Source organism: Pteropus medius, unplaced genomic scaffold, assembly GCF_902729225.1.
Source record: "Pteropus medius unplaced genomic scaffold, Ma_sr-lr_union100, whole genome shotgun sequence".
NCBI lineage: Eukaryota > Metazoa > Chordata > Mammalia > Chiroptera > Pteropodidae > Pteropus > Pteropus medius.
This window is the reverse complement of record NW_024342468.1, coordinates 1608331-1620141: the sequence shown is the minus strand read 5'-3', so window position 1 is coordinate 1620141 and position 11811 is coordinate 1608331. Positions and strand designations below refer to the sequence as shown.

The 11811-nt window shown below is 46.6% G+C and overlaps 1 protein-coding gene across 2 annotated transcripts in view; it reads left to right on the top strand.

Moving 5' to 3' along the window:
* DDX31 (DEAD-box helicase 31) overlaps window positions 1-11811 on the top strand; it is a 67825-nt gene that overhangs the window by 2074 nt on the left and 53940 nt on the right. For both annotated transcript variants that reach the window (XM_039862933.1, XM_039862932.1), the window contains exons 2-6: window positions 3799-4055; window positions 4163-4238; window positions 5117-5160; window positions 6137-6207; window positions 7126-7190. In XM_039862933.1, the coding sequence (XP_039718867.1) occupies window positions 3799-4055; window positions 4163-4238; window positions 5117-5160; window positions 6137-6207; window positions 7126-7190 (513 nt within the window). The remainder of the gene's footprint in view (window positions 1-3798; window positions 4056-4162; window positions 4239-5116; window positions 5161-6136; window positions 6208-7125; window positions 7191-11811) is intronic.

Genomic DNA, 11811 nt, shown 5'->3' with positions numbered 1-11811 from the left:
TCTGTATGTGTGTGTTTTCTTGTAAAAGCAACAGATAGTTCCATGGAAAAGTTAATTGCCAAAGTTCAGTACAGCCAGTGTGTTAAGCCGAAATCCCTTGAGATCATAGATGCTAACACACAGTCTCTGGATTCTCTTTGCTGAATTTTTCAGTGACAAGCTTTAGGATTTAGAAGCTTGGGAGTAAGGAGTTTTCAGCTAGCCAATGGCGTCGCAGCATCTCTGCGGGAGGGGGGAAGGGAAGTCCAGAAGAGCCAGTGGGAGCACGGAATTGGAATAGGACAGACCTAGGATTAGATGGCAGCCCTGCCTCACATTAGCCTTGTGACCTTGAGGAAGTCACTTCACCTCTCTGATCTTCACTTTTCCTAGCCATAAAATAATAATGATAATTTATTTTTACTTCATATAAGGTTCTCTGATCTTCACTTTTCCTAGCCATAAAATAATGCTTGTCATTTATTCATATAAAGTTATTATGAGCATTAAATGAGATAATCGTAAAGATTGCACATTTTCAGACCCATAGAGGCACTTAATGCCAATGATACAAATAAATTCGCATTGGCTTCATTTTGTGTAATAGAATTGCTACATCGGGAGGTCAGTGGAGGTGCTTGTGCCATATACCTGCCTAGTAACTAACATGTAGGAAGTACTTACTGAAATTTTGTTAAATGAATTGAATAAATAAACATAGGGTATCTAGTTTTATGAGCTTGAACTACTGTGTCAAAAGGGTGTTAATTAATGAGGTTACGACAAGTGTCTGCAGTGGCCTTGTCTGCAGTGGCCTTGTCTGCATCTACATTTTCGTTTGTATCTTGAATGAGAACTATGGATATGTTGATCAAATTTGCCAGTAGCCTGAACTTGGGATGGGTAGCTAATATACTGGATTCGGAAAGACTTTGACAGCTTAAATTATGCTATATCTAATACTGCAGAATATTTTTTTTCTAAAAATGTTCTCTGGTTATTAAATTAATACAAATTTATTGTAGGAAATTTGGGGTGTAGATTAAAAAAAAAAAACGCCCGTAACTCCAGTTAACATTTTGGTGTATATCCTTCTGAAAAGCAACTCAAAACAGAATAGGGATCGAACTGTTCATGTTTTCTAACCAAGCAGGATGCTCTTACTAAGTGGGATCACAGCATTATCCTCAGGAACTCAGGCTGTGGAATCAGAGCCTGAGCAGAGCCCGGACCCCTCAGTGACATGGGACAGATCACCTCACAGTGTTGTCATCTTAGAATGGGGTGATACCAGGATCCGTGCTGATAGGTGTCATAATTCACATAAGTGCTTAGCACTACCGCCTTGCATAGTAACCGCTCAGTTTATTAATACCAAAGACGGCGGGTCTAGACTTCGGGGCTGGATGGGCCCCAGCGATCATCCGCCATAATCCCCTCATCGTACAGCGGCAGGAACAGAGACACAGAGAGAAGTGACTTGCTTAATGTCGTGCAGCTACTTTTTAGCAGATCTAGATATGTCCTTGTGCCTCTCTGCCCAAATGTCACCTCATGAAGCGTTCCCGTCTCCTTTCCTCCCCTCGCCATAGGCCATGGTAGTTTTTCTCATAACAGTGTAGGTTTGGATTTGTGGTTTTACACTTTTGTCTCTTCCACTAGTCTGTGACTTACTCGATGGCTCGGCTTATCTGCCAGCTTTGTACCTTTGGGACTAAGCTGCTCGACAGCCGCTAAGTGGTCAGTTTTTTTAACTTATGTGTTGTGGATGCTGGAGACTGGGGCTGGGGGGGGGCAGAGGCTAACAAGTAGTAGAATAGTCCAGATTATGGAAAGGGGTAATTCCATTGTGTCATTTATTCATTTTACAAGTGTTTGTTGAGCACTTACTTTGTGCCAGACACGAGCCAAGGTGGGGATGACTAGGTGGAGAGAGGAGCCGGGAAAGACTGTCCTGAGGACCCTGGGAGCCTCAATCTGCAGCATGAGTATGAGTGTGCCAGCCAAAGGGCAGGCTGGAGACCTAGGTGTGGGAATAACTGTGCAAAGGCCCCGAGGAGGGCAGGAGCATGGAATTGAGGAGGACCAGGACAGCCGAGGGTACAGCTGAGACTGGCGAGATGGGCGGAGGCCAGATCCCAGGGTGCTCTGTAGACCAAATGACAGAACCTCGGTTTCAGCCTGAGAGCAATGGCGTGGCCCTTCTGTTGTGCTGACATCTGAGCACTTAGCTTTGGAGAGACGTTGACATGAGAATACAAGGGGACCAGGATGATAGGGGTCTAAAGTTTGTGTCCTGTTTGGGGTATTTTGTCTACAGAGGCAGGGAAAAAGGAGTCACATGATGTATGAAGGAATGTTAGGTGCAGGGGAGGTAAGCTTGTTCTGTGTTGCTACAGAAAGCAAACCTCAAGACTCATAAGTAGATGTTCAGGATGGCAGACCTTGCCTGAATATCAGAAGCATCTTCTAAACCCCTAGAATTTGGTCGCCTTGAGGGATATAGAGCAGTCAGAGGAGGGGTGTGGACAGAAACAGCAAGGCCACCTGCCAGGGAGCCCGTAACGGGAAGGCCGTGCATGCCGGGAGTGGCCTTTTGGCTCGTTTATGCTCTGAGGGTCTGCAGTTCTGTGAATCAGATAAAATCTGCACATTTTATTTCCCCTTGTGGACGATTCGGCAGACCTGAAATTTGTCTTCATCTCTGTCTTTAATCTGAAAATTCGTGAACTTGGGACTTTGTAAAAATAAATGTGCAAAATGAAGTTAAGTCAGTACTGATTAATATTAAGTGTCTGAAGTTGCATTTATTACTTGGATACAGGAGTCCTCATGGTTGCCAGGGACAAAGAACTGTCGTTATCGTTAGGTTGGTCTGAAGCTGACAGTCACAACAGGCTGAGGCGTGAAAACCATCGTTTCAAGCAAAATAACATATTCCAAGAAAACCCCAAACTCCAGAATAACAAGCACTGGCTACTCACAGGATGTTTTTATATTCATGTGCAAATTGGAAGAGAAGGCCAAAAAAATAGAGGACTTGGATGTTTCTTCTCTTAGGGGGAGTTTGGAGGTCGTGCACTTAACCACATTCAGGTCACGGAAATAAGAAGCAACAGGCAAGGGAATGGCGGGTGGTGAAGCCTGTAATCGGCGTCAGATGGATGGAAAGGCGAGGAGGTTGGAAATGATGGTGATGGAAGTGATGGATGGAGCAGAATCCTCGTTCGGAATGGAGACCGCGAGCAGGAATTGTCTGCGAGCCATCTGAACCTGGGGGAGCAGCGTGAGGGGAGAGCGACAGCCATCCAAGCAGTGAAGGTTCCCGCCTCCCCACTGCTGCCCAGTGTAGTCCCCTGCGGCTCTGTTGGTAGAGAAAAGACCCCTCGCCGCCCCCCACCCTCCCATTCTTCTCGTGTGACTGGATTCCTAGGGCTATAGACTGACTTCATATGCACACTTCACGGGGCGGGTTCTCTCTTCTCTTAAAACAGCTCCATTTGTTAACATTCAGTCTGAAAAATGTTTCTCCCCTCGCGATCCTCACCCTCATCTCGGTCGAGTTGACAGTTAAGATGGATGGTGAGGTCTAGTGGATGAGTGAGCTGAGATTTTGTGGATTTTTTTTTTTTCCCTTTTGGAGAAAAAGGGCCGAGTCAGAGACTCTGATGGCAGGCCCTAAACTGTTGCTTGACATATGGGGCGTAATGATCTCCGCAGGGAGAGACGCAATTCCGTGGGCAGTCAGGCTTCACTCCCAGGTCTGTCTTCATGGGCTGACGCATCTCTGGTTGTTCTTTCCTTTTGGGGACGGCGCAGCAAGCACAGGCCACCAAAAGGAAGTACCAAGCATCCAGCGAGGTTCCCTCAGCGAAACGGAGGAGCAGGGCATCCTCTCTGCCCGCTAAGAAAACCGCCGCGGAAGGAACGCAGAGGGCTCCCGAGGGGAGGGCACAGACGGCGTCTTCCCCGAGGAGGTCTTCGGCCGGCGGCAGGGGTAGGAACCAAGAGCAGAAGCCATGCGTTAAGACCTCATCGTTGTTTAAAAACAACCCCGAGATTCCAGAACTCCACAGGTATGCCTGGGGATGGATGCCCCCTCGGGAACCAGAGGGGCTGGGAGTACTCTGCCTGTGTCTTCGTCATTGGAACTGATGCCTGGATTTCCGTTCCCCATTTGCAGACCCGTCGTACAGAAGGTGCAAGAAAAGGTGTTCTCTTCGGGTGCTTTTCATGACCTGGACCTCCACCCTCATTTGGTAAGTATCTGTCAGTGGTCGGGGCGGTCACCGTTTGCGATGTGTTCATTCATTCAGAATGTCCGTGAAGCAAAACCAAAGAGTGAGCCCAGAGAGCCAGGATACTCTGGGACGGTCATGCGAGCTCACGCTATTGGTCACTGTGGCCTGGCGCCCACACCCGCCTTCTGTTTTAAAAGACCTTAAAACCTCCCTCACCTGATGCGATTTAGGACTGGGACCCACTTATCAGGGTTTTTCTGAGTGGCGGATGTCTCAGTGACCGCGGGAGACAGAGCTGGCAGCATGCTGTTAGGGGAAGTCTGTAATTACGAAGAGCTGAAGGGAGAAGAGGCTCTTTTAACTTGCACTTTGCGCACACAGGCGCTTTTTTTTTTTTTTTAAATACCAGGAATGAGTTTACCAGGCTTATTTATGAATAAGGAGAGAAAAATACATGAACCTTTAGGGAGCTGGGATTTCCTTTGCTCGTGTGGTCACGGCCTACCTCCCCCTTCAGGGGGTGACATCAGCTTGTTTTCCCACCCGCAGGTCTGAGCAGGGTTCCTCAGCCTTGGTACTCTGGACATTTGGGGACGGATAACTGTTTGTTTTGGGGACTGTCCTATGATCACAGGATGTGTAGCAGCATCCCGAGCCGCCTCTCACTGATGCTAGGAGTAATAAAAGCCTGATACCTCTCCAGACGTTGCCACGTGGGAGGTGGGGAGCCGCTCCCAGTTGAGAACCGTGGGTTAGAGGAGCTCAGTTTGACATTGGTGATCAGTTATCCCAATATTTTCTCCAGTTTTGCATCCTTGTTTGCATTAAACGTTCTCGTACCAAAAGTTGACAGTTAAAGAAAAATAACTTGGGTTTTTTGTTTGTTTGTTTTTCAGATTTCCACAATAAACACAGTCTTAAACATGTTCAACATGACCAGGTAAGAGTTCCAGGCCAGTCTTGATTTTCTTAGGACTTTGAAGTGGTTATGACTGTATGAAACTTGATTTGTCTGGGAGGGGACAGAGCCAGTTTGTGTCTTGGCAGTAGAAGACAGTGCCAGGTTCGTGACCGTTGAGGACTTGACAGCGCTTAGCTACGCGGTTTCCACTTGTTAAATGGAGGGGCCGGGTCCCCATCTCGTTCTGCTGTCGGCTCTAAGCTATATATAGGATACTGAAACTTTTTAATGTTTTTGTTAATAACGATGATTCCCAGGAAACAAACCAAGTAGAAGGTGTGGAGCAGAGGTGAAGGTCCTCTCTGAGTGTGTGCGTTTCTTTACATTTTAACAATCTCGTTTTACTTATGAGCAAGAATATTAAATAAAATAAAAAGCCGCCCCTCACCAATTTTTTGGTTCAGTTTTGTCAACCAAATTTAAATGGTCTCTGTACCCTTCGTCGTTAGTTTCTGAGTGCACATGTGGACACGGGCTTAGTGTGTCCATGACGGTCACATCTTGGCTTCCTGGGCCGCGAGCGGCGGCTCCTGGCTGTGCGGGTGGCTCACAGCTCCCTTTCACTCCTCCGTGCGGGAGCCTTTCCGAAAAGTTGCACTGTGTTTCACGTTCTCTGTTACGGCAGGCAAGAGGGTATGCGATGTGCTCTCACGGTCGCTCCAGGTCGCGGTCACGCCTGTCCCCCTTTTGTTTTTAATCGGTACGATAGAGTGGCCAGTCCCTGGCTCGCCTCAGCACTCCCAGCTCAGTCCCAGGCACTGAGCCGAGGTTTTGTTCTGATCATCAGAACTTTATCAGCACCTGCACTCGCACGCGTGGGAAGCTTCTGAGGTGGCAGCCGAAAGGCAAATCTAAGCCTGGGGCGACCACGTTCTGTGTGTCCCGCGTCTCTGCCCATAACGCGAGCGGGGACCGTGTGTGGGTGACCGCATGCTCTTTCCTCTGGCCACCGCAGTGTTCAGATGCACAGCATCCCCGTGCTGCTGGAAGGCAGAGATGCCCTCGTGAGATCGCAGACCGGCTCAGGTCAGTCGTCGTCTAACTCCCGCCCTTCTCCCCGCAGTCCCCAGCCCTGGTCGTGCAGTAGCTGATGTAGTAGGGTGTCTGGTGGTGGCTGCTTTGTTTCGTTTGGGGCAGGGGAGGCCACGCTTGCCTTTGATTGGAGCCCTGAATTAGTTCAGAGTGGAAGGAAGGGGTCGATCGTCGGGGGCACAGTCAGGAACGGTCAGGAAGTAGTCAGGTCCTGCTGTCACTCCTCAGCCTGTCCCCGGGCGTGGCCAGGTCTCTGCTACGGCCAGAGCTGCCCGTCCTCATTCCAGTGGGGGCTGGATATTTTCTGCTGGCGTTAACACGCAGTCTGACGTGAGCACACGCAGGTCAGATGCCGGTCCCTAGCTCAGATGTGGAACGCCGTTTTCGTGTGTTCCAAAACAGCCTGGACTTGCTTTGTGACCCCCTTGTGCCCTTCGTGGCTGGTCAGCTGTCCTCTTCTACCCCCAGGTCAGCCACTGTTCGGGGGTAGAAGGTTTTGTCACCCCATATCCCTCCTTGGTCTTCAGAGGCGGGGGTGGGGTTTGGACTGGCTCCTAACCGTGTCACCACAAAGGACGTTTATTTAGCCACCGAGCTCATTTCACAAGTTGAGATGACTTCAGAGGAGATGCTGTCAATGAGGCAGTCCACAGGTTGACTTGTGTGTCATTTGGAAAAGTGTCACTGTCTCCCCTGTCAGCCGGCTGCAGGTCATTTAGAAGTAGCACTGAATTAGGGGTGTGGCAGACAGGTGGCTTCCGTTTCCACCTCTCCTGGGTGTGTGACGTGCACTCTTCCTGTCCCCAGATTCAGTATGACCCAAAGGTAGCAGAGCTTGTTTCCTTTACTGTCGTGGCTTTCCTCACGTCTGAAGGGTCTCTGATTTTAATTGCTTTTGTATTTTTTAAAAAGGTAAAACTCTTGCCTATTGCATCCCTGTGGTCCAGTCCCTTCAAGCAATGAAAACGAAAATACAGGTGAGTGGAAAGTGCCTTTTCCTTTTATCCATCGAGCTTCAGAAACCATCAGCCTGAACTGCAGCAGTGACTCGGGCTGATAGAGTCGTTTTCACTTAGCGTTGTTTCCTCTCCTCTTTTTAATTCATTTATCACATGACCCCATTGCCTCTAAAGCCTGCGCCCAGAGTAACTGACACATACATTTCACAGTCATCACCGTGAATCTGACAGGGACAGTGTAAGATGCTCCCCGTGTGACGTCGTGCCCGATGCTTTGCCTGTGCGATCCTCTTGAATCTTGAACTGCCTCGGCCACACCGAGTTGTAGGTGTCGCTGTTACCGGAGTTTACAAAAAAAAAGGAGGCTGGGGGAAGTTCAGTAGCTCCCCGAGGCCGAGTGCTGAGTCCCGGGGACTGGGTCTCCACCTCAGTTCTCTGTGGCACCAGAGACAAAGCTCTTCTGACTAAGAAGGGTGAACGTTACCTTTAAAGCAGCGGTTTACCACGAACAGCAGATGCGAAAACAAGCACCCAATTAACTCAGTTTGATGATTGGCCGCCTTGTTTGTAGCATTTCCTGGAATGTGTCTTTAGTTGTGAAACCCATTTATTTATTTATTTTGTTCGTTTGAAACACAGTTAGTTAGTACCTGGGCCGTAGGGGCCACTCCTGCGTTCCTTGGGCTCCCTGGGAGGCCAGTTGACTGCCGCGTTGCGTAGGCGTGGATGTCATCTCAGAACCAGCCCAGAATCCCACCAGCGCAGCCTCGGGCAGCCTCAGTCGAGGGGAACTGGTGAGGTCCGAGATAGGAAGTGCGGTGGATGCGCAGACAGGTGCGGAAAGCTAACGGGTTCCTTTTTTCCTGCGTCTAGGCATGCAGAAGTAGACGCGTATCGAGCCCACCTGATATTTGAGTGACAGGATAAATGATACTGTTGAGTTAGGCTAAAACAAATGTCCACCAGTCCGAACTAGTAGGAAGAAATTATTTAACAAATAAGTAAATGGGCGAAGGGAAGCCTTTCCTTGTGGCAGAATTCCAAAGGGTAAATATAGAAGTGATGGAACTATACCGTCACCGTGTCGCAGCTGCCACAGTCGTGTTTCAGGCAAGAAGCATCGGGGATGCTAAAACGAGTGGGTAAAAGTGATGACAGCGGGGCGTTTACGTAGCCTCACAGCGTCTCCCCGCAAGAGCCTTCTCAGTCACCAAAGGAAAACAGTAACTTTACAGAGGGAAGCCCGGTGTCCTCCGTAAGCAGGTAAGCAGAGCTGGCTGTCACCAGTGCTGCGGCGCGTCGACCTCACGTGTCTCCTGCAAGTTTCATGGAGGACGCAACGTCGCTTCTGGTTGGTTGGTTTTGTTGTTTTTGTTTGGCCAAAGATGCATGACCTGACTTTAATCATAAACAAACATCAGACAAACCCAAATCGAGAAGGGACATTCTACACAGCCATTGGCCAGGACTCTGCCAAAGTATTAAGGCCACAAAAGACAAGTACCAAAGGACTAGCCCCAGATTAAAAGAAACAAAGGGGTCATGACAGCTAAGTGCAATACACGGTCCCGAATTGGATCCTAGTCTGGAAAAAAGATGTGACTAGGTCAGTTAATGCAATTCGAATAAGGCCTGTAGATTAATTAATAGTATCGAATCAGTGTCAGTTTCGTGGTTCTGATCATTGTACTGTGATTTTGAGAATTGATAAGGAATCTGGGAGAGGGGTTTAAGGGAGTTCTTTGTACTATTTGTGCAATTTTTTTGTAAATCTAAAATTATTTCAAAATGAATAAGTTTAAATTTTATTTTAACTTTATTTAAAAATTTTTAAATAGGTAGAATAGGAATTCTACACAATCATCCAAATGATGGAACTTTAGCCATTAAACGTGGTATGTTTTTCAATTAATATTTGTGAGCTTGAGTGTTCTTGCCATGTTAATTGAAAAAAGGCAGGTTACAAATCAGCATGTGTAATTCTGTCGTTTCACAAATGATAATCCGGGTGTATGCCTGCACATAAAAAGATGAGAAAGACACTTACTAAACTTAATATTGGTTTTGCCTGAAATGGATAAGTGAGAATTTTATTTCCTAAAGGTGACCGAGTTTTTCTTTCCACTGGGCACTTGACAGTGAATTCATACAGAGGGCTTACTTAGCAGTGATACTTAGTACACAGAGAAGAAATGTAAGTTATTGCAACAATGTAGTGGCGTCTCATGCATTCGTGTACTCCAGGAGAACTCCCTGCTAGTAGAGCGTTGTATTTCATACGGAATTGTAGGGTTCGAGAATATCTGGGCTATGGTGGGCCCACAGTACTAGCCCACTGTCTCACTTCATAGATCTGTGAACTGAGGACAGCAGAGGTTAGGTCACATTCCCAAGGTGGATGGCGTGTGGGCAGCTCTGTCTCTGTCCTGGGTCTGAGGGTGGCTTCTGACAAACCATTTCAGCCCTGTCCCTCATTGACTTCGCCTGTGGCATGGGGCTAAGAGCGGTGCCTTTCTCCTGGGGTGAGGATTAAGTGAGCTCAATGCACGGGTTTCTGGCACCTGGTACTACAACCTACTCATTCATTGTGTTAGCTGTCATCGTCATCAGCGTGGTCCCGTGGCTGGTTTAGAGGCCCGTGATTCGATTTGCTTATAGTCAGAATCATTAACAAGCCATATAGTTTTTCATTCGCTCAAAAATTTTTTAATATCTGTAACAGCTCATTCTATTCGAGACTGAAATATTCTGTAGAAAGTTTTCCAAGCCCAAATTTAATTCACTTATTTCAAGTAATATTCAGTACAGACCCTTGGAGTTCATCGTAAAATGATTTGACCTGTAAAAAACATATCTGGAGGGAGCAGCAAATTCAAGGCACCTGACAGAGCCTTAAATTACTCAGGCGACGGAATGAGAATGGGCGGCTTTTCTGTGTTTTCGCTCTCAGTCATTTTGGCTCTGATATTTTTTAACATCACATCCCTCCTTCTCCACTCGCTTCTGCCCTGCTAGGAATCGATTTTTCTTTCTTCTTCTCTGTGTCGTTGCACCTTTTGAAACATCAGAATCTCCTACCGTCGCGCTGCGGCACGTCGGGGCCCTTGTCCTAACACGTTTACCGTTCCTGGCCTGGGCGTCGGCAATCTCGCAGAGTCGGTGTCGGGCGCGGATGGCTCTAGTTTGAATTCCACATCCTTTTCTCCTGTGGGTAAAACGTGTCCTCTGCAAAACACGAAAACCATACTTGTGATTAAATTCGCTCTGAAATCTGTGCTCAGCTCCTGCACTTATAGTGTTTTGATTCATTCACTGTCTGCGACCACTTGTGAGGTGCCAGGCACCATTGATTCTGGGGCCTTCACTTCATTAGATTACTTCGTCTTCTATTATTATCATTACTATCATATTTAGATATTCCGTGCACGGTAAAAAAAAAAAAAAAAAAAAAATTTGGAGCACCAAGAAATAGATCGTGTCATTTCAACACCCTATTCTCCCGAGTGGGACAGCGCTCCTATCAGGTGCAGTGGTCTTTGTCACCAGTCTCTTGTATGTTCTCCTAAGGGTATTCTTCGCACATAAAGCCTACACGAGTACGCATAGTTCCTCCGCTCCTTTGATTGGCGTTTTTGTTTGTTTCGTTGGATGCACAAATGGTTGCTTGTTTGCCTGATGTTCTGTGCCTCGCTTTTGTTCACTTAGTGTTTTGGGGAGAGTTTCTTATCAGTAAGTACCTCGTCTAGCTGCCTTGTTTTTTAATAGCTGCCTAATAGTCCGTTGTGTGCGTGTACCATAGATGATCGAATCATCCCTCATTGGTAGAATTTACATTTGGTTCAACATCGTGCTGCAAACAGACTATTAAGGACACTTTCCGGAAAATGCTTTACAACTTCTTTACGCACATGTGTGAGCGTATCTTTTAGAGAAAGTCCTGTACGTGGAATTTGCTTTTTTATTTGATAATGTCAAAATTGACCTTTCAGGGAGTCAGACCAGCGGCACTGTCACAACAGCGTGCGAGCCCTCCTGTTCGCCTGAGCCCTTATCAAAGCTGTCCGCTGTTCCACTTTGCTCCTTTGACGGGGGATTAGTGTAGTATGTTTCAATTTCAGCTTCTCTTAGGAATAAGTTTGAAACCTTTTCACACGTGTAAGAGCCATATTTTGAATTCTTATGTCCATAAATTGGCTGCTTGTGCCCTTGTACATTTTTTCGGGTTGTCGATCCTTTATATTTTTATTTTTAATTGAATTATAGACCTTCCTAATAAGCTAGAGAAATCAGCCCCTTTCCTTAGGTATGGCGTATTTTTTTTCCCCACATTGTTATTCGATTCTTGATTTAGTTTAGGTATTATTTTTTTTATTCTGAAATTTAAAATTTTTCTGGCAAAATTGATCAGTGTTTTAATTTTTGAGTTTTATGTCATCTATAAAAAGGGCAACTTAGTTTCAACTTTGTTTTTCTAACAATTTTTTTCTAAAAGGACTTTCGAATAATCCTTCTTGTCCTTCCTACTACAAAATGCCCCTTATCATATTTCCTACATTTCTGTATGTATTTAACTCTATTCTAGGCTCTATTAGCTATTTTAATCTTTGGTGCTAGTATCAATTTTTTTCAACTACTGTAG